Source organism: Prionailurus bengalensis, chromosome C1 (assembly GCF_016509475.1).
Source record: "Prionailurus bengalensis isolate Pbe53 chromosome C1, Fcat_Pben_1.1_paternal_pri, whole genome shotgun sequence".
Taxonomy (NCBI): Eukaryota; Metazoa; Chordata; class Mammalia; order Carnivora; family Felidae; genus Prionailurus; species Prionailurus bengalensis.
In genome coordinates, this window is record NC_057345.1 from 184327585 (window position 1) to 184353491 (window position 25907).

At 39.6% G+C, this 25907-nt stretch overlaps 1 protein-coding gene across 10 annotated transcripts in view; it reads right to left on the reverse strand.

Moving 5' to 3' along the window:
* Positions 1-25907, reverse strand: part of ANKRD44 (ankyrin repeat domain 44) — a 327574-nt gene that overhangs the window by 88030 nt on the left and 213637 nt on the right. For 4 of the 10 annotated variants that reach the window (XM_043577387.1, XM_043577382.1, XM_043577380.1 and 1 more), the window contains exons 11-16: positions 21014-21096; positions 19805-19922; positions 17734-17802; positions 15959-16099; positions 14218-14301; positions 10044-10155 (exon numbers count right to left, since the gene is read on the reverse strand). In XM_043577387.1, the coding sequence (XP_043433322.1) occupies positions 10044-10155; positions 14218-14301; positions 15959-16099; positions 17734-17802; positions 19805-19922; positions 21014-21096 (607 nt within the window). The remainder of the gene's footprint in view (positions 1-10043; positions 10156-14217; positions 14302-15958; positions 16100-17733; positions 17803-19804; positions 19923-21013; positions 21097-25907) is intronic. The other 6 variants (XM_043577389.1, XM_043577386.1, XM_043577384.1 and 3 more) reach the window with 2 other exon arrangements.

A 25907-nucleotide genomic window follows, 5' to 3' on the forward strand; every position in this document is an offset into this window, starting at 1 on the left:
GAGAGAGAGGGAGACACAGAATCGGAAACAGGCTCCAGGCTCTGAGCCATCAGCCCAGAGCCCGACGCGGGGCTCGAACTCCCGGACTGCAAGATCGTGACCTGGCTGAAGTCGGACGCTTAACCGACTGCGCCACCCAGGCGCCCCTCTTTGGGGAGAATTTTAAAATCCAATTTTCTAAATAGTTATAGGGCTATTCAAATGACCCACTTTACATTGGGTAAGTTGCAGTAATTTGTGTTTTATTTTTTAATTTTTTAATGTTTATTTTTGAGACAGAGGGAGACAGAGCACGAGTGGGGGAGGGGCAGAGAGCGAGGGAGACACTCTCTCTGAGAATCTGAAACAGGCTCCAGGCTCTGAGCTGTCAGCACAGAGCCCGATGCGGGGCTCGAACCCACGAACCGTGAAATCATGACCTGAGCCGAAGTTGGACGCTTAACTGACTGAGCCACCCAGGCAACCCCCCCTTTTTTTTTTTTAATTTTTTTCCTAATGTTTATGTCATTTGTGTTTTGTGACTAACTGATCCATTTCACCTAAATTGTCAAATGTATGTGTGTAGACCTATTCACAATATTATCCTTCCGATGTCTGAAAGGTTTGCAGTAATATTTCATTTCATTCCTGATACTGGGAATTTCTATCTTCTCTCTCTCTCTCTTTCTCTCTCTCTTTCTCTCTCTCTCTCTTTCTCTCTCCTCTCTTTGGGTCACAGTCTCAGTAGAGGTTTGCCAACTTATTAATCTTTTCAAAGAATCCAATTTTTAAAAATTAATTTTCTCCATTATTTTTCTATTTTCAATTTTATTTATTTTTGCTCCCATTTCTATGATTTCCTTTTTATGCTTATTTGGGGCTTACTCTGCTCTTTTGTTTTTTTTTTTTATTTTTGAGGTAGAAACTTAGATTATTGACTTGAGACTTTTTCTCTTTTCTAATGTAAGCATTCAATGCCATAATTTTTTTCTGCATTAATTTAACTGTGTCCCCAAATTCTGATTTTTTATATTTTCCCTTTCATTCAATCCAATGTATTTTTTTGGTATTCCCTTGAGGTGACTTTCTTTGACCCATGGATTATTTAGATGTCTGTTATTTGATTACCAAGCCCTGGAATTCTTCCTGGTAACTTTCTGTTACTGATTTCCAGTTTCATTCCATTGTAGTAGGAGAATATCCTCTATGATTTCAATTCTTTTACATTTGTTGAGGTTTGTTCTATGGTTCAGGATATCCTGGTGAATGTTTCATGGGCACTTAAGAAATATGCATTGTTTTTGTTGGGTGGAGTGTTGTATAAACGTCAATTAGATCCTCCTGTTGATGGTATTATTGAAGCTTTTCTATATGCGTGATGATTTTCTGTCTAGTTGTTCTATCAATTATTGAGAGAGAAGTGTTAAAGTCTACAACCATAATTGTGGATTTCTTGATCTTTTCAGTTCAATTGGTTTTGGTTTCGTATACATTGCAGTTCTACTGATTGATGCATACACATTAAAAAAAAAAAAATAGGACACTCTCATTCAGTGGGTTCTAATCTTTTCTGGGCTGCCTTCTGGCATCTCCTCCTTGGGCTCCAGCCCAAACTGGACTACTCTCCTGCCCTACAGGTTTTTAAATGAGTAGGAAGGAAGGAAAGGGGAGGAAAGAAGAAAGGAAAAAAAGAGGGAGGGAAGAAAGGCCAGATTATTATTATTATTATTTTTGCTTTTAAACTATATTCTCTTGAGGCACCTGGGTGGCTCAGTCAGTTAAGTGTCTGACTTCAGCTCAGGTCATGATCTCACGGTTTGTGAGTTTGAGCCCCATGTTGGACTCTGTGCTGACAGCTCAGAGCCTGGAGCCTGCTTTGGATTCTGTGCCTCCCTCTCTCTCTCTGCTCCTCCCCAACTGTGCTCTGTCTCTACTCTCTCAAAAATAAGTAAACACTTAAAAAAACAAGCTATATTCTCTTTGAGAAATCTTCCTTTCTCCTACATCACTGAGTCCTTAGAAGCTCCCATACCAGGAGCAATAATCCCCCTTCTTTGAGTCCCTTAGTGCTCATGATCTATCTGGAAGAAACGACAGAAAATGTGTATGTGGGCATGTGTGCATGTGAGTGTGGGTGTGTGTAATTTTAACTTGGTGGATGTCTTCATATCGGTTTGATACATTAGTATAGGTTTTCAGATCTTGAGGAAGAAAAAAGTGGAGGGGATATTGCAATAAAATGAGTTGGTGCTAGGAAGTAATCAAATCTAAAGAAAAGGCCAAACCACAGAAAAGTAAATTTTCATTTCTTCTCTCACCTGTGTCTCTTCTATGAAATATCTTCCTAACTAACAGGACAGTTATCATAATAGTTATAAAATAGCATTTAAGTTTTATCACTAAGTCAAGCTTAATCATTCATAAGTGTTTTTAATTTGTTCCACAATTTTGGGCACCTGATAAGTGTGTGGGATTACTAAAACCTCTGTCTTCCCCAGTTGGTATTTAAATCCACATACATTTAAAGGATAATTGTTTATTCTACCTTACAGCTGGGCATTCATCTTTCCTAAAACAATGATTCTAAGTGTGTGACTTTGTACTGAACCAGTGAGCCACGGGGTATAATCAAACACGAACTTAATTCTCCTTCTCCCTACACCAGGTCTAATCTCCTTTATGGAGCTACTTCTTTTCCTGCTACCTTTTCCTGCTACCAGATAAAATCTCTAGCCAATAACAAAAAGTTCCTCAGGCACTTTAGTTACAAGTGTAAGTTCGTATCAGTAAGTAGTACACCTACTCTAGTGTAGTAATCACAAACTGAATGCTGTTTAATGTTGAAGCTTCTCTATGCCTCCCGCATAGGCTGCAGTGGGGAAGGGAGGAGACAAGACTGACTTCTCTCTGCTCCCCAGCTTCAGGCTCCTCCTCCTCCTTTACCCTCATTGTCTGCCTCTGCCTCCTCCAGGACTAGAAGAGTTGGGGAAAGGAGGACACAGAAGGGGACACGGACCGTGGTCTGACCGACTGGCACCCTTCTGGCAGTGACATTCTCTGTCCAGGTCAGATGTTTAAAATTGTCTCTCTGGGATGCTTATGTAGGTTCTCCAGCAACACCCCCATCCCTGGGACCTCTCACCTGCAGTTCCCTCTCCCCATATGAATGCACCTCTCTGCTGATAGCTCACGTTCCTCTCCAGGCAGCCTGGGTCTCCTCACTCTTGAATAGGATCTAGGAGAATGTCAACCCGGCTGTGGCCCATGGCTCACATTTGGACACTAGGAAATATACACTTCTGACCCATCATTGGTGGGGATGGAGTATTTCTCAAACACAGACCTCTTTTATTTAATTTCTGGCAAGCAAGCTCTGGTCAGAGCTATTTAGTCTTCAGATTTATCATATGCCAGTCTACCGGCCCCTAAATTTCATGGAACACATATCAGGGATCCAAGCAATCTCCTTGAAGCTTCTGTGACTGGGCTTGGGGTCAGGTGAAATCATCCTTAGCCTCTGCTATGGTGGGAGGGGAGCAGCAGTGGGATTCATAGCAGACCTGTCTCCAAAGAAATCTGTTCTCGGATCTCCAACTTCTTAAATGGGGAAGGAGGCCATGGGTTGGAACACTTGTATTTCACTTTGAAATGTGAAATGTCATGTGCCCCATGAAATGAAATGAAATGCCCCACTTTCCTGGGGCATACACCTGGTTGAATGATTCCTTCATTGATTGCCAAATTCATTCACAGTAAAGACACACAAAAAAATTCTGCTGTATTACAAAGAAATAAATGAAACATTGTGTCATAAAATACTGTCTATTCCACTCTTCTGAATACAGATTCATGTCACATTCTGATTCAAATTTTGTGAGTTTTTACATTTATGTTGCTAGCCCAGGAGGCTGCCAGTGGCATCAAAAGATCTGTGCCCACCCCTCCATTCCCTCCCTGAGAGTTCCTCATAAGATTTTATGTTTCTCTTCAACTAAATTAGGAGAAAAAAACAAGACCAGCATTGTTGAGGTCTCCTCTGCCCATTGGAAGTCTTCTTGCTGGGAGGTCATATACACCTCCAGGTACATCTCTGACATGCACCTCTGGGGGCAGAAAAACACCATCAGGGACTTGTTTGGGGCTGGGGTTCATGTTTGCTGGTGTTCATCTTCTCATATTTAGATGACTGCTTGTAACCCTCCTCTTTTTCACTGCTTTCTCAGCCTTCAGAAGCTTAATTAGACATTGCCAATGTAAGTACATCTTATACAGAGCCATGTAGTAATGGTTTCTTAAGGTCCTGTGATAAACGCAAGAACCGACCAAAACATTAAGTAGTTTATCTCAAAGCAGCATAATTTCAGAGTTCAGTTGCCCAAGATATACTTATCTTCAGAGAATCCCAGAAACTCCTTGGAGAGACATGTAGGGGCGTCTGTCACCCCCACAGACTCTCACAGTTGAAGTTCAAGTTAGCTTTTAACAGTGAAAGGAGGCGAAGGTCCCAGGGAAGGAGCCAAATTCCAAGTAATTTGGCATGGTATAATCTCGGACTGAATTTAATCACAGGCCTGGAGTTTTCAAACAATCTTTCTAAATTTCTGCAGGCAATTTACGTAATTATATTGGCACATACATTTTTCCATTTCAATAACAAAACCACAAAGATCTTTATGTCCGCAGACAAATCTTTAATACTATAAAAGAAAAGCAGCACGCCAATATAAACTCACAAATTCCAAATAGGGGCATGATTCTGAAATTTTTCCCTTCAGAGCTAGTAAGATGCATTCCAAGAAAGGGGAGGCACAGGGCTCTCCTTTGCCAACTCCCTTCCTCCGCTCAGACATAAGTTGTATTCAGACATGAGATGCTTTATTAGCCAAGTCTCCTCCATTCTGCTTTGATATTTTGAGCTCAATTGATTATGACTTATCACAGCTCTCAGCATGTGTTTGTGGGGAGATTTTTGCTTGTACCCATAGTACATACGTTTTTTATCACAACCAGCTGAGAACACTGGCCTAAGTAGGCAAACTTGGCAGAATCCCGAGCCTTGGCTATTCTACCAAGGTTAAGGAGTTCATACTACTTTCTAGAAGTTGTTTGCTCAAGGAATGAATTCCATATAACTTTATATGAGGGAAGTAGAATGAAAATGACTAAAATAATTTCTGTTCCCTTTTGATTACAGCAAAGTAGGCTGAACACAAAGTATGGTTTATAAATTTTAAGCTTATGATCACAGACAGGAGCCATGAACCATGAATGCCAAGTAAGCCCATACCAAGTTAAATGTCAGAGTCAAGTAAAATCTGCATCAAAATTAATGATACATATTTAATGATATGCATAATCACAATAATTGCTCAACTAGATGAGAAGAGAGGTGAAAGACAAATGTTACCAACCTTACTAATCAGCTGGCTCCGAAGGCCACCCACCCTCCTCAATGCTACACCGGCTCCCAAAGGACTAAGGCCCTGGTCTCACAGGAGAGGTTCAGGGGCTATGAATACTGATTTGCTCCACTCCTTCCACAGGCCAGAAACATAGGCTAGGCAATGAGACATAAAGAAATGATTCCCTGCATACTTCCTGCTGTGAGGCTCAAGTAAGCCATTCAGGGCTACTAGAAACATGTCTTTCACTGGCGTAATTCTAGCAGCTGGCACAGTCAGGATCGATTTGTTAAAAGGATCCCCCACCCCGCTGAAGGACAGGGGTGTTTGTGTGGTGAGATGAGGGAGCAGACTGGCATGGCAGTGGTGAGTCTGAGGAATGTACCTTACCTAGCATACTGGTGAGGTGGTTTACTTTCCTAATATCTAGCACCCAAAGAAATGGGGCTTTTAAGGAATTTGAGGGTATTGTAGTCCTAGAGAAAGAGACAGGGAGTATAAATTAGAAAAGGTGCCCTTCAAAAACCCTACTTCTTGTATCAAGAACAAGCCTGGGGTGCCTGGGTGGGTCAGTTGGTTGAGCATCCTACTTTGGCTCAGGTCATTATCTCACGGTTTGTGAGTTCGAGCCCTGCATCAGGCTTACTGTCAGTGCACTGTCAGTGCACAGCCTGCTTTGGATCTTCCGTGCCCCCTTTCTCTGACCCTCCCCCACTCTCTCTCTCTTTCAAAAATAAAGATTAAAAAACATTTTTTTTAAAGAACAAGCCTTATTCTCATCACAAGGGAAAAAAACACTTCCTTTTCTTTTTTTTTCTTTTCTTTTCTTTTCTTTTCTTTTCTTTTCTTTTCTTGTGTGTGTGTGTGTGTGTGTGTGTGTGTGTGTGTGTGTGTGTCTATATGAGGTAATGGATGTTAACTAAACTTATTGTGGTAATTATTTCACAATACATGTAAGTCAAGTCATTATGCTGTATACCTTAACCTAATATGTTGTTGTCAAATATATCTCAATAAAACTGAAAGAAAAAATAATTAAATGGCATTCCTGGCATGTGACAGACATGTAGTAAATGCCATTAATGGTGGTCTCAGCCACTCCCAAATCTGTTCACAGTCACTGGTCTCAGCCACTCCCAAATCTGTTCATACTGCTGGCTAAGATGCCTGCAGCGGTCTGGCTCTATGATGCTGGTCCTAGGGGAGAGCTCAGGACTGTGTGTTGAGTGGGAGGGAGCAGGTACAAGAATGTTGATAGCTTGCTTAGGATCTCTGCTTAGTTGAACCACACCCCAAGAGGAATTGGAGGATGCATTCCAAAATGGAAATATACAGAACGTTCCATACAACCACAATCATTCAGGGTTATGAGGAGAATTTTCATCCTGTCTGTGTTATAAATAACCCACTGAGGTCCTTTCCTGAAAGCAAACAATGATGACCTTTCTACCAATTTATATTGATAGTCTGGCTTTCTCAGCTGACAGTACAAATTAAGACCACTGAATACTTTCCCTACCCACTTTTGAATGTCTTAAAATTGCCAAGAATAATCACTTCTTTGTAAATCACATAGGGCAAGTTTCGATATAATCAAGGGGTAATTTCATTATTAGACAGAACTTGCAAAACCTTCTTAGGGACAGAAAATGTTTTTGTTGGATAACAGAAATAGTGGCCCTGAAATGGCTTTCCTGAAAAATGAAAATAATATGCAATATATTATTTACATAGAAAGAAAATGTTACAGAACAATCATTCTCAGAGTTACTCATGCTATGGGATTAAAGATAACTCCTCAAAGTACTTTAAAACAGCAAAGTTATTAAGACTATAATAACTTTGTAATAAAAGTTCGTATGTCCAGTTATGACATGTGGTTTTCATAGAGAAGACCAATTAAAGACAGCTGTGTCTTAAGTACATTTTGGAATGCAGGCTTATGACGGGTAGTAACAATAGTAAGCCTTCACTCTCTGCCACTGATTACTAAACACACAGACACACACACGTACAAACTTTGGGAGGAGCCTTTCTTAAATGGGACCTAAACATAGAGTCCTATATGGTGATAGGTCTAGATCAACTTCCACAGCAATGCTGGTGTTGGGAGGCAGAAGTGACTCTGTCTTACATCTTAACCAGTTCCTTCCAAGCTTTTGCTCTATGCTGAAAAGGCTTGGGTGGTGGTAGAGCTTTGCCCTGCAACGGAAAGCAGCATGGTATAGAAAATATTTTTTGTTTTTTAAATCAGGAATCCTGATTCATGAGACTGCTTCTTCCACTGACCAGGGCTATGTCTTTGGCACAAACCAGTTAATGCCCATCTATAAGATAAAGGATTGGTTTGGTTTGCCCATCTATAAGATAAAGGATTGCCCCTTGGCCACTTGTGGTTCTCCATTAAAGTCCATCTTACAGAAGGCTATGAAATCATTGGCTTTCTACATCTTCCTAGGAAACTGGATGGTTTTAAAATATGTCTATAAATCCTTTGACACTCTTCCCTTTGAAAGGTGGAGTCTACTTCTCCTCTCTAGGGTAACCCTGTGTGACCTTCAAGGCTAGATCATTAAGACTGATACTGTCTTCCTTTCATTCATTCTCACACTGGCTCTCTCCCACTCTCTTCTGGATCCCTGAAGTGATCTTCCGGATCACTCCTTTTGATCCCTGAGCTACCACGTAAGATATCCAGCTATTCTGAAACCACCATGCTAGAGAAAACCACAGAAAGAAGCCCCACAGAAGCTATTTAAATCTTACAACCTGGTAACTGACACGAGTGAAGAAGCGTTTGAGATTATCCCAGCCTCAGACATTGTCTGTAATCTCATAGGATATCTTTAACAATAACTACTCAGCTCAGCCACTCCTGAATTCCTCATCAATAAGAGATATTAAATAATTGCTGTTGTTTTAAGCCACTAATTTTGGGGTAATTCGTTTGCAGCCTCTGTAACTGGAAGGGGAACTATAACAGAATCAGGAGTAGGGGGAAAATGACACCTTCAAGGTCAAACAAGGAAGTCTTCAGCAACCACAAGAACCTCAGGAAAGGAGACTTAGAGGTCTTCAAGAATGATGATGGTAGATATAATTCACCAATAAATGCCACACCTAGCAACACCAGAATAATCACCTCTCTATTTTCAAATATTTAGGAACATTTCCCCACATTTCACGGTTAAGAGAAATATAGTAAGAATGACCCTAAGTGGAACCACTTAAGTCTGGCAGCAAGGTCAAAGGTAAAGGAACCAGCTAGAACATCATTCAGTCATTTCTATGGAGGCACTGACACAACTGCTTGCTGGCTTTCCGCCTCAGGCCTTCCTTAATAGATTGTGCAGTTGATAAAGTGCAAGTGTTTTCTCAAACATATCTCCCCAATAACTCTGAAAAGTAGGACTACTCCATTTATTTATGTATTTATTTAATTAAAAAAATGTTTATTTGTTTTTGAAGGAGAGAGAGAGACAGAACATGAGCAGGGAGGGGCAGAGAGAGGGAGGAAGACACAGAATCCAAAGCAGGCTCCAGGTTCCAAGCTGTCAGCCCAGAGCCCGATGTAGGGCTCAAACTCACAAACTGGGAGATCATGACCTGAGCTGAAGTTGGTTGCTTAACCGACTGAGCCACCCAGTCTCCCCAGGACTACTCCTTTTAAAAAGACAAGGAAAAGAGATGGAGTCCACTGAGGAAGGTGGCACCTACCAATGGACCAAAAATAGTGAGTTTGCGATGCCCCATGCATCCTAGTGAAGCTGACCCATGGGCGATGCTCAGGAGATGACAAATGATGGCCAGCAGCCAGGATTTAACCACAAATCTGTAGTTTTTCTTCCTGGTCCACCCAGTGTTTTTGAAATAGGAAATTTCACATGAAAAGTCCACATTTCTAGCTTTCCTTGAAACACTGGAGTTCATCCCTGAGTATGAATTACCACCTGATCTCACTCACTGGAGCTGACTGACTGTTTCTCCCTTTAGACATAACATGTCCTACTGGCCACAGTCCCCACTGCTCCCTATTGCTCTACACCTGGGCTCACTTCACTGGCTTACTTTCCATTTCTGTCCCTGTGGTCATTTAAGTTTGTGTCTGATGACCTATACCAGTAGAAGAATTTCTGACTCCAAAACCCCAGGTGTTTTTCGATAGCTGCAGGTTTGAAATTTGGGGCAGTTTGGAAATTCCAATGAATTTTGCTGTTGAGCCCTTGTCAATTTCTCTCTCTAGACTACAAATGTGGGACCATGACAAACCCATATGCCTAGCAGCTATGTAAGTCATCTTACAACACATAGGGCGATAAGTGTGACTGGAAATATATACTGAACCTATTTGATACATCCAAATTATCTTTAAAATACAAACTGTCCATGCAGAGGTCTAACATTCCTAGTCCAAGTTAATATGGAAAAGCAGTAGCTGTGAGATTAGGATGCACAGAAATGAAACAATGAGATCTACCTGTTGTAAAGTAAACATATAATCATTTACCACAGAATATCTTCAAGGTGATTTCTAGTGGGGACTTAATTAGGCAGCGAGGGCATTTGTGAGAGATTAAGACCGGCATTTTCAGGGTTGGGTGTGTGTGTGGTGTGGTGTGTGTGTGTGTGTTAGAGGAAACAAAACAAGACAGAACAGCTTACCAATTCCAGACATTGTCTGTGGCCATAGGCAGCAGCATAATGTATGCTATTGTAACCTTCCTTGTCCCGGATAGATGGGTTTGCATCATTTTGAAGCAGAAACTCTAGACATCTGCAAGTATAAAAATGGGGTGTTATTTTAGAAAACATTTCTAGAGTAAAAGTTATAATTAATGTAAATATTCTCCTATTATAAATGTTCCACAAAGCACTTTGTGAATTTAAGTGTTTCTTTAAAAGTCCTACAGCAATGGGGTGCCTGGGTGGCTCAGTTGGTTATGCTTCTAACTCTTGATCTTGACTCAGGCCATGATCTCACAGTTCATGAGTTTGAGCCCTGCACTGTCAGTGCAGAGCCTGCTTGGGATTCCGTCTCTCCCCCTCTCTATTCCCCCCCCCCTCTCTCAAAATAAATAAACTTTTAAAAATATCCTACAGCAATGAAGGTTTATGTATTAAAAGTTTTACTTGTTTGTGTTTTCTGTATCCATCTTTACTTCAGCTTAAAATAGCCATTCTAGAATTCAGGAAAAGCTTTCGGAACAAGAGGGTAGTTAAGTACCGTCCCCCACCTCAATTTATTGAAAGTACTATCCCCTCCTCACTGAGTTGTTTTAATGTCATTATCAATTATTGCATATTTATCCATACATGGGCTCATTTCTGGACTCTGTTCTGTTACAATAATCCATTTGTCTCTTCCTGCATTGATTGGTTTTGTTTGGTTTTGTTTTTATAGTTTGCATACAATTTTATATTAGTTTCAGGTGTACAACATTGTGATTCAGCAATTCTATACATTATGCTGTGCTCACGACAGCAAGTGTAGCTGCCATCTGTCACCAATGTTACTACAATATTATTGATTCCCTGTGCTGCACTTTTCATCTCCATGACTTATTTATTTTACAACTGGAAATTTGTATCTCTAATCCCCTTTACCTATTTTGCCCATTCTTCTGCCCCTATCCTCTGGCAACCACCAGTTTGTTCTCTGTACTTATGAGTCTGTGTCTGGTTATGTTTGTTTGTTCACCTGTTTTGTTGTTTCGATTCCACACATAAGTGAAATTATATGATATTTGTCTTTATCTGACTTACTTCACTTAGCATAATAAAGAATAATTAAGTCTCTTTTTCCTTTTCACCTTAAAGTACAGAACCTGTCTGTCGTCAGGATTACTGAGTAATGAGTTTTTGAGTTCCACGTTCAAAAGATGAGCTCTTAAATGTAACAAAGAAGTGGTCAGGCCATTACAGCAAGAGAGAGGGATCTATTTTTAACCTTGCTATTGGAGACTACCATCAATCCAAAGGTTAGAAAATGAAAATTAGGAAGAATAAGAAAATAACAACAGCAAAAGAACTTAAGAATAGCCCAAATAATAAAAAGATTAAAGGAACGGGCAAACACTTAAAAAATATAAAAGATTAACTCAGTAACCACATCTGAAGACAGATGCTTAACTTGCATCATTATGTATAGACTAGACAAAATAATTAATAATAAACTTAGAAAGCCTTTTCGGAAAGAATTGTAATTTTTCTAAGAGCCACAATCTTTACAATGAGTTGGAGGTAGGGGTGTGATGTGGCTCCAACTTGGCTGAAATGCCCCAAAGCCCAGGACACAAGTGCCGGGGGATGTAGGAATTCTGTTCAAGGTCTTCTGGTCAAAGAGGGAATAAGTAGTCAGGAAGCACCACTCCGTAATTTCAGTTTTATATCCATGGCAGTGGGACAAATGTGTCCTCTACAAGGTCAATCTGATTCAATTTCATACTCAAATCAAAATTCTCAAATGCTCAAATTATACTTACATCAAAATATGCAATGGAAGCATGTACATTAAATAAGACCATCCAAGGGAAAATGCCTATTGTTTCCTCAAACACTTTATTTTTGGTTCTAATTTTTTTAAAGTTTTTATTTTAATTCCAGTTAGTTCACATACTGTGTTATATTAATTTCAGGTGTACAATACAATAATTCAACACTTCCATACATCATCCTGTGACTCAAACACTTACCTATCTTTTGGCATAAGGCAAAAGGAGTAAATAAGTCACACATAGAGACGATTAACACAGATATTTTAATTTCTAGAAAAACTGATAAAAGGCACAAATTTTTTACACCAAATATCTACAAGTTACCTGATTTATCCATCAAATGCTCCATAATAAATCAAACTATTATTGGAGTTCTGATATCATTCTGTCTTTGGTGATTTGTACCTTAAAAGGAAGTCTTTTTTTTATTTTGGCAATTAAATGTCCATGGACAGGATCCCAGGTATGACTCATTTTAAATAGAATTTGGCTCTTGAAATAAAATCATTCAATAGGAAAAGGGTTCTAGTGGATTCACAACCCCCAGCTCCTGAAAGAGTCACATTGTAAAAAACCAGTTGGCGGATTTAATACGTAATTCGGAAAACACTTGGAATTGCTCCCAAAGTGTCATTTACCCCAGGATATAGCTGAACTATACTACCAGCAGTGTGATTTGAAAAGACAACAGCACTGTAGAATTTGAATATTCTCCATATCGTTTCCAAGGGAAAATACATTCCACTTTTTTTTTTAATTTTTTTTTAATGTTTATTTATTTTTGAGACAGAGACAGAGCATGAACGGGGGAGGGTCAGAGAGAGAGGGAGACACAGAATCGGAAGCAGGCTCCAGGCTCTGAGCCATCAGCCCAGAGCCTGACGCGGGGCTCGAACTCACAGACCGTGAGATCGTGACCTGAGCCGAAGTCGGACGCTCAACCGACTGAGCCACCCAGGCGCCCCAATACATTCCAGTTTTAACTGGGGATGCTTATCTCTTCTCCTCCCAGGGCTGTGGCTACCACTTTGGGCACCTGCGCTGCAAAATCAAGACCTGCACGTTAAGTCAGAGATGTATCTGGATGAGAGATGTAGCCTCTCTGCTCCGAAGAGCTCTCAGGAAGCCTGGTTCCCTGCCTCCCCTGCCTGTCCTGCTTTTTCCCTCTCCATCAGCCGTAAGAGGGTAAGAGGGCTGCTCTTGGCACGATTTCACTGGAGAAGGGGGCGCTGGCTGATGTGACTTAAAATTCTACAGTCTTTGAATATCATTAAGTTTGGAATATTAGGGCAAAACCTTGGTCATTCTGCTTTACTCATGGCTATGTTTCCTGTCCCCACCCCAGTAACAGCCCAAGTTACGTCCCACAACCTGTATCAGGGCCACACTTTCTAACTTCTCTTCCACAATGGTCTGGACCTGGGAGGACAGCCCAGTGGACAGTGGGAAGACCCTAGAGGGGACACAAGCCTTCAGGTCACAAAGAAATTGGTTCTTCTGACAACTGGAGAAGAGAATAAACAAGTTAGGAACTGTGTGGGTGCAGACTCTTAAGAGAACTGTATCCACTAGTTTCAAGGAGGCGGGACACAAAGTGTGGGCAGCAATCATTCCTTTGTTCATTTGTTTAATAGTCACTGAACACCAGCGACACGCTGGCTACTGCACTGAGCAGAGCACAACCTTCACACTCTGCTTTGTTGCACAAGGACTCTCAGAGGATGAGGCATTACAGCTTCCTGTGCATCAACCCCCCTGGGTGATGGCAGGGACTCTGGCCCTTGTCACAGTACTAGCTAAGTCTCTGTCAGAAGCCAGAGAGAGAGAGGTGGGATGAGGTGGGGCAGGAGAAGTTGTGGGAAAGAGTGAAGGACTATTTGTGAGCTGATGTTTGTGGGTTGGGGAGAGGAGGGAGAACACAACCACAGTATTGCACGCTGAAATTTCAAAACATTTATTTATAGAACCTGGTAAATAGTTACCCCCAGGTCATTAAAGGAGAGCCGATGGCCTGAGAGGAGGCTTAATGTGTCCCCTGAGGCATATGATGCATGGCAGTCAAAAATGATATTTAAGACACCTGTTCCTAAAAACTGCTGACCAATCACAGTGATGGTCTTGGCAAAGGGTTCAATTTTAGGAAGAGTTCCTTGTGTAAAAATAGCATAATTAAGGGATATATTAAAAGAACCATTTCCTCTTCACTAAAGGCAAGCCCATATCGCTTCCTCAATATCCCAAATCAAACCCTAGAAAAGCAAGGGCTGCCCTACGTGACAACCCAGAAAAGCAGACAAGCATCAGTAATTACAACTTGTGCTTTAAGCTGAGAAAAAACTTACAATGCGGCTTCCTTTTCCTTCAGCTCTCTGGCTCTTTCAAGTTCTTCTGAATTTTCATGGGCATTTCCTAAGATAGTCTTACTTCTCAACATAAGGGAAAGAAAAAAATTATAATTATTTGTTTTAATGGCAAGGCTGCTAGTGATTTTAGTACAACTTCTATCTCAACATCTTTTCCCCCAACCCAAAAGAAATAAGCACCCCTGATTTTCATTGAGGATCTACGTGGTTCTCTTAAAGGCCATCCAGTAAATCTATTCTCTCCCAAGAAACCCAACTGAGAACATGACTTTCCTAGAATTTCCACCCTGGTTTCAGTAAGTAAGACAACAATCAAGTTGTCCCCCTCTATAAATATCCTAAACTCCCCAAGTAAATAGGAGGCAATTTAGCTTAGACCTCCCTGACTCCTACCACATTCCTTGTTGCCTTCTTGTCAATTCAGCACCTCACTTATCCAGGAATGGGGTTCTAGTCACTCTTCAACTGACAGAGAAATTCTTCATCACATAGGATTCCTTTCTCAGCTTTAACATTGAAGTGTACTTGCTCCCACATTCTTTTCTGAGTGAGCAGCATAGAGCCTGCTATGTAGTAACGTCTCAATAAATGTTTGTCGAATTAATAACCTATGGATCTACGGGATCCAGAGTGTAGGGACATCAGATTTGCCAATATTATGTAAACATAAAAAGAAAAATAGTGTTTCCCAAACTGGAAATATGGATTATAATCCATTATGGAATTATGAAATTAATTTAGTAGATTGCAGTAATTAGGGTTTTTTAACAAGATAAAAGAGAAAATATCAGAATCATCACACATAGTAAAAGTAAATATGGTTTTATGAAATTCTGCCTCCTTTTTACACACACACACACACATCTATATAGACATATAGGTATTTAAAACCTATATATTTGAGTACATATACTGGGTCATGACATCAAATGTATTTCTTACCGTGGGTCACTGTGTAAAATATTTAAAAGCCACTGCTGTATACGAATAGAATTTAGCACTGACCCAGAATCAATTCCATAACACAGAGTGGCAAGAAAGTCAATAGTTCTCCAAACAGGGTCACCAAAAAGCATTCCTCTGAAGGAGGCCCTGGTCCTCAAGTCTTTGAGAACAATCTCATAAGCTGTGGGCACCTCTCACACCATTTCCACCTGACCTGGTTCACTTCTGTTTTTCATCCCTGGACACCTAGAATCCAAACATGTCCAGGGCATCCAGCTTCTTCTCTCCAGCTCCTGATAGAGCAATTCTTGCCCAGGTTTGGAAAGAGTGCCAATTTTACACATACCAACGCTGCATTTGAAGGCTATTGGGATTATACATGGATGGATATTTTCAATATGTGACGTATTTATTAGCGAATGTAAGTTTGAGAGCCAATGAAGCATTTAAGTGGTGATGATGGCAACTGCAGTATATGACAAAATAAATCACAGCTGATATCGAATGAACTGAAAACATGGGCTTGACAGCTCCACTTGGCATTCAACCCAAAGACGAGAGAAGAGAAATAATTGGGCAGTGACACATAATAATCAAACATAAAGAGAGCAGAATGGGAAAACTGGGGTTAGGGATGAGGCAATTCTAACTCCTCTGGCCCTGGATGAGAGAGATTCTTCACTCACAGTTTCCATGAGGCAGTATGAAGAAAACTGAGTAAACCCTCCCCCTGTAGCCAAACCCCCAAAGTAAATTTGAGCAAGGCTGTTTTTACTTTCTATCCATGTCTGATGCAGCAGCATAGTGCAAAGCTGTCCGTCCCCAGTCATCTGTTTCATTAACGTTGGCCCCTGTGGTCACTAATGTCTCAATACAATGGAAATGACAATTTGCAGCTGCATAGTGCAAAGGCGTCCTGAAAAACAAAGAGCAATTTCTTACTTCATTCGGTCTGAAAAACAGACCTTCCCTCCCCCCCCCCATCATCAGCATTAGCACTGACAGCCTTATTCCTGGGAGTGGGGAAAGCTCTTCAGCTCTCAGAGTGTGGATGCCAAGGGACATGCCTTCATTTGAATTTATACATTGGAGCTGAGGATACAAAGACAGTGGCTTCAGACACGGCCACCTACCTGAGGATCTATCCTTTCTTTCCATTCCTAGTGCCTATCCTGGTTCAGATCTACATTACTGCTCTTTCAGACTATTGCAATACCATCCCTATTGGCCTCCTTAGCTCTTATCAAATTTCAATCTATTTCTAATTGGTATGAATGAAGAACTGGATTTTCTAAGGTCCAATACCCACATACGACATCCTGTTCTAAAGCCATCGGTCCTCTCCACTGAGCAAAGCCTTGATTCCTTAGTCTGGAATGGAAGACCTCCCCAAGCTGGGCCCAAACTACCTTTATAAAGTATCTGTCTCTCCCCTGGATGCACCCATTACTACAAGCCCCTTGGGGGTAGGGATGTAGGTTAATGGGAAGAACAATGCCCATGAGCTATACCAAACCACATCCCCTCTCTGGGCCTGGGCTTGCTCACCCTTGCTTCAATAAGGACCTGTGAGCAGCTGTCCCCTAACATCTATTCTAGGTCTAAAATTCCTAGAATTTTACATGCACATGTAAATTTATTACATGTATAACTCATTTAGTTTCTCCAAGCCACTTTTATTCATCTATTAGAAAAGGATAATAAGCATCGCCATATAGCTCATAGAGAGACCATGAAAAACCAAATGGGTAATATATAAGAAACACATGCACCTTATAAAGAGTAAGGCATTGCAGAAACATGAAGCTATTTATTTTATATTACTTATTTTTAGTCCCCAATTATTTAACAGTTTATCTGGTGTGCCTAGCCAATATTTAGGGTATAATAATCAAATGAATTACTTTATATCAAAGTGAATAACTTTACTTCAAGAAGTATTGATTAATTTTCAAGCACCACTCTTTTATATTTTAAAGTCAATGTATGGGCTCTTTTACTAGTTGACTTTCTCCTCTTTCATCCCCCCAAAAGTAAATTATAAGTATTTTACAAGATCCAGTCCTGTTCCTCAGGAGAGCCATGGACAGGTAAGCGGAGAGACAAAACAGAGAGTCCACTAGAACAGTGTGATATGTGCTTCAGTTGTGAAGTATGGAGGGTACCAGGGGAAGGGGAGGGAGGTGTTACTTAACCTAAGTCTGGAAGAGTGGGTAGGAGTATCATAGGTAGGTTGGTAAGAGAAGAAATCTGTAGCAACTCCAAGAGCCAGGGTGCATGTGGAGAGGAGGGGTAGAGAGATGCATGGAAAAAGAAAAAACTGGAAGAAGACACAGCTGACATTTCTAAACAGAGCTGTGAGAGGAGATGCCTTCCTTGGGGCTTGTGCCTGCTTTGTTGTGTTTCACTACAAAAAGGGATTTCCTTCTGAGGACAGAATCTCCCCAGCTAGCTTCCCTGTTTACCATTTCAGTATAACATGATTTCCAGATGGATTGCTCCCCACTCCTTTTACTTAGGCACTTGAAGCAGAGTTCCCTGTTTACATACCTCCCACACTTGTCCTTTTTATGGAAATCGGCTCCGCTGCTCTGCAAGAGTTTTATACATTCCACGTTACTAGAAAGACAGGGAAAACATTATTAAGATGGTAGACGTCAATTGCTGGGCTACCTTCAGAAAGAGCTGTTTTTGGTGAAGTGTGGGCCAAGATGAAATGATAGTTCCAGCTTTAAATTCTGCTAACACAAAAACAACGTGAACATATGAGGAAGGTAATATTGCAAGGATCTAAAGTTCCTGGAATTCCTTTTTCCATAAATCAATGCATTAAAGAGCCTGATGGAACATTTTCAATTCCATGACCAAGGTATTTAATTATTTTTACATGGTTATTATTACATGATTAAACCTTTAAGTGATGGTTTCATCATTTATCCTAAAATTCTCTTTCAAAAGCATCAAGGGTTTGGGAAATAACCCCTTAAACATATGATGATTTTGCATCACCTTTAAACAATGAGCCAGAATGGAGAAGCATTACCTTTTATCACAGCAGAATGAATTCATTGTGATAACCGTTTTCAACCCAGACTCTCCATAATGGAAAATAAAACAGCTGCATTTCCCTGTCTTTGTAATATAGGTAAATAAATGTGCAAAAAATAAAAGGCCAAAAGTGATGTAATGGAGCATAGTGATCTTCCAAAGCTTCTTTGTCATTTGCAGAAGCAATAAATCATATTTAGTAAAGAAAAAAGGACCCACTGAAGTGAATTTTCCTATTGAAGGGCATGTAGCTAAATATTAATTCTACTAGGAATTTCAGATATGAATCCAGAATGGTGTGTTTCCACTTTCCGTGTAGGTCTGATATTTTTTTCAAATGTCGGCATAAAAAGAGACAATCATCCTTTATTGTTTTAAACTTGGAATGCTGAGAAGTAGTCTCAGATTTACTATTTTATTATCATTTAAATATGAAAAATGATCTCATTAATGATGAACCTGAGCAGGGTCCCCCCCCCATCCACCCTTTGTAGTCACCTCTCTCAGAGAACTAGCTGTTTCTGTCATAAAATATAAGAACTTTCTGAGACCATTATGTGTCTGTGTAGCGTGCCCGTTGATAGGAGGCACCTGTCTCTTACTGAATGAACCCAAAGGATCAAGGGCAGAGGCAGATCTAGTTGTGTGGCTCATGAGACTCATTTGGGGAGAGGGGTTGGGTAGAGAGAGATTCATTTAAAAAATAATACATAACTATGAATATAAAACTAAATACAAGATTTTGGAAGGGACCCATGCAAATAAAGGCCCTGAAGTTTCACAGTCAACCCACCTCTGATAAAGAGGTAATGCCTTTGATAAGGTACAGATGACAAATGGAGAGGTATTGCTTCTCCTTAAGGACTAGAAATTTGATTAAGAACTAACACCTTATCCAAACAAGGTCATCTGAGAGAGGCCATGTTTGGTCAATATATGGTCATATATCAATAACATATTGATCAGAGGCTTAATTTCACCACTGATATGAAGAAGAGTACCTGATTAAAACATGCTTTCTACAATTAAAAAAAAAAGGCAAGGATTAAATCATTTCTTGCCTATCCTTTGGGTTTTCTTGACCTTTGTTCACATTTAACCATTTAAGTACTTAAAAATCAGCTTTGAAATAAGGACAAAAATATCTGCAAACAAACATGAACTAATTCAATTTTGGATTCCCTTGCGCATCATCCATCTACTAGCAACAACAAAAAAAGAAAAACTTAGGAAAAAATCTCAAATTATTTTCTTTTGGTAGAGTATCAGCTAGATACACATTCTATAAGGCTTGAAGACCTACAATTTAAAAAAAATAAGGAAAAGGAAGAGAACAGAAAACACAAGAAAAATGATTTTCTATATGAGATGGGCCAACAATTTTTCTTTAGAAGAACAAACGTACAATTAATCTGCAAGTGCAATAGTGATAGTGATATTTGGTGTTGGTAGAAATGATCCTTTACCCATCTTACTACAGAAATTGACTTTGATTCACAGACAACTTGAGTCAATGAAGATAAATTAGAGGAGTTAAGTCATGAAATAACAACTGAAATTGCTAACTACTCACCCTCCTGCAGCGGCAGCATGAAGGCACGTTCTTCCAAATTTATCTGGGGTGTCTATTTCAAAGCCTGCAGACAGCACGTGCTCATTACTAAACAAGGATACTATGCTATACTTTTGTCCTAGTTAAACCACAAGAAACATTGCAGAGACAGAAAAATCAGTTAGTAGAAAAACCAGAATGCAAGCAATTGTAGTCAGAAAGAGGTTGTCATGGAAACGAATGGTAACTGCTCAAGCTTGGCAATTTTATAGGAAGAACCGTGAAGTCTAGAAGAATTTATTTTCACATTCAGCCCTGGGTGAACCACAGCCCCATATTTCAATCCCAGGGTAGAAATTTATGAAACCAATTTGAGATAAGTAGGGCAATAGACAGGCAGACAGAACACATGGAGAAAACATGGACAGCAAAGGAGTAATCTTAACATGCTGGAGTAGATATTTTCTTATGTGTATTATTAGCTTTCAGTTGGTTTAAGATCTGGGAAACATGCTTTCATGCAGGGATTATTTTTAAACATGCCAAAAGCAGTGAAAGCAGAATCAACCATAGGTAAAGCACTTAAAAGGAAAAAAATGCCTCTGGGATGTCTGTTGAATTAATTCATAAACAATCTTTGCCTTGCAGACCTCTATCACCTTTGAAAGCCAGGAACTTCTTAATACATGGAGGTTGGCAGAAGCAGTGATAAGAAAGATTAGCAAAGCTCCAAACCAGAAAGAATTTCTTGGTTCTAAACAGTCCCATATTTAAAAAAATAAAAATTAAACATAGGTGGAAGGGATCGAACTGTAGTGATTTTTCAGAGGCCACAGAATGGGGAGGTAACACGACATTTCTACTGTCAAAATGTGGGGAATTGCCCTTTTTCCTTTGTTGAAAAGATTCACTGTTAAATCCGCCATTTTCAGCCTCGAAGGTGTTTTTTTCTGATTACAACAAACTTCCGGTAAGCTACGGCCATCTCTTCCTGCCTCTCACTCTGGATCACCCAAGCTTTAACTTGAAAAACAGACAAGGCTCTCACTCTGGGGCAGGAATACGGACACTCAAACAGTAACAGCACCAAGTACTGCTGGGAGCTGTCCCCAGACCAGGTCAGGAATATCATGAAGCGCAGGCAGCCACTTACTCTAATCAGACACCTAGAGCCGTCTGGCTCATTTACAGGACACATTAAGCCTCATCTGTGGTAATGGGGTTACTTACCCGATGATAGCAGCTTTCTGCAGCAGTCAGAGTGAGCATTTAGGGCAGCTAAATGTAAGGGGAACATGCTATGGATTCCACACCTGAGGAGGAAAAGAACGGAGCAGCTCAACGGTAACAGATCTCAAGATACATGCAGAAGAACAACAACCTTTCTAGAAGTTCTCTGATGAAAATGAAATCCACAACACCTCGCTTAGGGACTCTTGCCTGAAATAATTTTATAATTCTTTCACTCAGACAGGAATTGTGCAATCATTTTCTTAAAATAATAAAATCCTAAACCCAGAACAGAATTAAAAACCCCTAACAACACGGAATGTATAACTTCTTTTCTTTTTAATTAAAAAATTTTTTTTTAATGTTTATTTATTTTTGAGAGCAAGAGAGACAGAGCATGAGGGGTGGAGGGGCAGAGACAGAGAGAGGGAGACACAGAATCTGAAGCAGCTCCAGGCTCTGAGCTATCAGGACAGAGCCCAAAGCAGAGCTTGAACACACGAACCGTGAGATCATGATCTACTGAGCCATGCAGGTGCCCCGAGGAATGTAAATCTTCAAGAAAATATTCCCTATAAATGGTGACTCTACACTGAGAATTAATTTACCTTTTTTTTTCAGCTTAGCAATTTTATGTCAGCAACCTGTTTTACTCAGCAACCTGTTTTATTCCTTGAATTGATGAATAAATACTATTGACTCATTATGTGCTAAGCACTTTGCTAAGAATTAATAATGACTGTATTATTGAAAATAAAACTTTGGATGAGAATAAAAACTAATGTTTACCTTTTGCAGGTGCAATGTCATCTCCCTAATAAACTTTTATATTGCACATTAACCCACATCAGGACACGAGTCATGAAAATATGCTGAAGCAGTAAACATTATCTTGCATACATTTCATCAATCTAGCATATTTTCCCTAACAGTATTACAGAAAGAATCTAGAAAACAACTTTTTGGACTGATACCCCACCATAAAACAGTTCCCAGGATGATCCCTTAAGGGATCGGCAGCCTTCTGATGGAAGTGCTTTTTGCTTTCAGAATCAAATCCTCCTCTTGCCCATCACCTCTCCTCGAACAAGGACCCAAAGCCGTGTGTGGAACTGTAGTTCCTAACAAACAGCATCATCAGGAGTTTCCTGTGTACTTATAAGATAAGCATTTATAATGTTAGTGTTCACTTCTCAGAGCATCTTGTTATATTCAAATACTGTATTTCAGATTTTGTAAATCCTCTGCATAACACTAGTATATATACTTACACCTGCAGTATTAATGACCTAAGTTTCTTCTCTGCCACAAAGTTGCTGTTTTCAGATTCTACACTGCATTAAAAACCACATACAGTTTGAATTTGTTAGGTTTCAGATACATGAATTTTATTTGCTATCCTAAAAGCTATTATGATGTGTGTGAATGTGTGAAAGTATCTACATATTCACAGATATTTCATGGTATGCAGTGTTTTGCCAAATCTGAGTTTGCCAGCAATTAACCACCTCTCTCTTTCCGTCAAAACTTCTCACTGCGTATCAGTGTTTTTGTTCAGTCTTCCCTCTGTTCGTTTCTCTTTCCCTATATGGAGATTTCCAACCCAGTGTATATAATAGCTGGCATCCATCAAGAGATGCAATTTGCTTGTCTTCTGGGCAGTGTCATGTGGAGGAGAACTGCTTGTAATTGCCTCTCTCATCATTTACAAAAAAAATTCTGAAAAGCAATTGCACCAGTGACAACCTTGATGCTCATGGAAAGGAAGAGTGAGTTGGGGGATGGGAGGGAAGCCTTTCTATCTATGCTGCTATTTAAATTGTTCCCTCTTGATTCCAGTGAAACAGTAATTTTGTAAAATGTCTAACATGCTTTAAAAACACCTTACTAAATGGAATTTTAAGCCAACGAGACTTTACCTAACCATTTTTGTTTGTTTAGGGCAAGTAAGGCAAAAATATATGATTATATGAATATCTCTGGATATTTTCAAGAGAACAACAATATTTTCTAGGATGGTTTCAAGTTCCTGAAAGAATGTGCCTGAAATTAGATTGGATCTCTCAAGATTTCTTTGATCCTTTCCTCATTCGTTAAAAATAATTTTAAGAGGCACCTGGGTGGCTCAGTTGGTTAAACATCTGACTTCTGCTCAGGTCATGATCTCACAGTTCGTGAGTTCAAACCCCAGGTCGGGCTCTATGCTGACAGCTCAGAGCCTGGAGCCTGCTTCAGATTCTGTGCCTCCCTCTCTCCCCATCCCTCCCCTGCTCACAGTCTGTCTCTCTCTCTCTCAAAAATAAATAAACATTAAAAAATAATTTTAATAAAAATATATAAACATGTGTACAAATATATGTAAAATATAAATATATTAAAATTTTATATATTAAACACATATATATATACATACATATGCACACACATATGTATATATGCAATAAAATATATATTTTTAAGGATACAAAAAGTATATATCTTTATATACAATAATACAAGCAAATGAACTGGAGAAAATAGCATCAATATCTATAAGAAACCAATTAGGAAAAACATAAAAAGTGTAAATGATAGTATAACAGCAATAGTATTGTAACATATTCCATACACTTCATCATTGTTTTCAGATAATTCATCATACTCTACATTAGCTAATTCTTTTTTTTCCTGCTACTTGTAAACTTGAGAAGATAAAGGAGGTAGAACCATTCTAAAAGATCTAGCAAAAATTCTATTTGGTATATGTTTTTTATTCCATAGTTAATAAAAAATCACCACCTCAATTAAGTTTTGAAAACATATTAATTTAGACTCAAGTATTATTGGCAAATATTAGGCCAAGATTGGAAAGAGAATAAAAATCAAATTCAGAATCTCTGAATCACTTTAGAAATGATTCATGCATTTCAAAATAAAATTATTCCTTTACTGTTATAAAGTAAGACTACTTATAAGGAAAGGCCATAAAACCTTTGGCAGGAAAATTAGGGTTTGGCTGCCTTAGTCAAATAAGAAGCATCATCTTACTTCATCAGGTATACATCAAAGAAGATCAAGAAATAAAGATGTCAGATAACCGTAAACTTAACAATGCATAAATTGCAGGAGAGAGGAGACCAATTCTACCTAAAATGCTACATTTATTTGACCAGTCATAAAATTAATGAGATAACATTTGTATTAGCTATTTTTTTTCACGTTTTTATTTATTTTTGAGAGAGAGAGAGAGAGCAGGGGAGGGACAGAGAGAGAGCAGGGGTAGGGACAGAGAGAGAGAGAGAAGGAGACAAAGAATCCAAAGCAAGCAGCAGGCTCTGAGCTGTCAGCACAACGCCCAAAGCGGGGCTCGAACTTGTGAACTGTGAGATCGTGCTCTGAGCTGAAATCGGATACTTAACCAACTGAGCCACCCAGGTACCCCTGTATTAGCTATTTCTAATTTAGCTGTTACCTGTGTCTCCTACCCAGTTACTTCAGAACAAATAAGGGCAGCATAAACTGTAGGGACCTATCAGAAGTAAGGAGAGGGTTCGTGCAGGATTAGAATAAAAGTTCTTTTAAGCTTTTCCCTTGGTGTCAGAGAGCTACGGCGGTCACTTCCCACCTCCAGTGCTTTCTAGAACTTTCCCTTTGGCTGTATGCTAAAAAAACCACTGCGGTTAAGGTGATGGGATCAGAAACCTTGGGTTTGAGTCCTAGTTTTGACACTTGCTAGCTATTGGATCTTTGGAAAGTACACAATGGTTCCCTCATCCAGAAAATAAACAAGATTCCTTCATCCAGAAAATAAATATAATAGTGTCAATCTCACAGAACAATTGTAAGGGCTAATTAATAATGCACACCAAGTGCTAAATAAGGGGTCTGGTCATGATAAGCCTTTACCATACAAGTATTTTATTATTGCCCTTGAAATTATTATTAGCTTAGTTGGAAAATTGGCAGTCTATGAGTTTTAAAGTTGTAATCAGGCAATGATTCCTTAAAATCAGTTTTGTGATTCTTTCTTTCTTTCTTAAAATCAGGTTTGTGATTCATTCTTTTTCTTTCTTTCTTTCTTTCTTTCTTTCTTTCTTTCTTTCTTTCTTTCTTTCTTTCTTTTGGTTTGTAATTCTTTAAAAGCCAAGAATAACTTGTGATCTGCTAGCATTTCTGCTATCTTCCTACATTTCAAAATTCTTTATGATAATTATCTCACAAGTCCCCTAGGGAAGGTGGATTGATTTAGTTTTGCCCACTGAGCAGGTGAGATAAAAACATGTGATGGTTTTTGATCCTCAAATGATTTTATGATTCTTACTCAGCTGATCAACCCAAATCAAAAAATCAGTTTCTTATTAATTTTATCTATGCCATTCCAAGTTTTATCATGCACCTCTAAGCTATAGGCATTTGGGTATAACTGGCAACAGTGAGGCCTGGTTCTTGCTGTTTGCAACCTACTGACACTTTTAGTGGTTTCTTTGGAATCAAGACCAAACACTCTAATGTGGCTTACAAGGTCCCTTCAGGGTCAAGGTGTTGCTTAACCAGCCAGTATTCTAGAATCTCAGTGGACTTCTATCCCTTTGTCCTGGAGGAACCAAGGCTCATTCCTGCCCAGGCTTTGTTTGGTACATTCAGGTCCCCTCTTGAAATTCATCCTTCTGCCTGGCTTCTTGTAGCCTTTCTCAAACTAGTTAGTGCATCTCTGGAGGCCACTGGAAATACCTTTGGGCTTTCAAGAGTTCTCTGTGGGAATTGTTAAACTCTCTTTTCCTTTCGATGATAACCTAAAGCAAGTGGTATAAAAGCATATTTTGGCTTCCCTCAACAACCACCTTCTTACTACAGACCTCCGCCAGATGTCAGCACCCGAGTCTGTATTTAGGGTCACAGCGCTGCCATGTGGAAC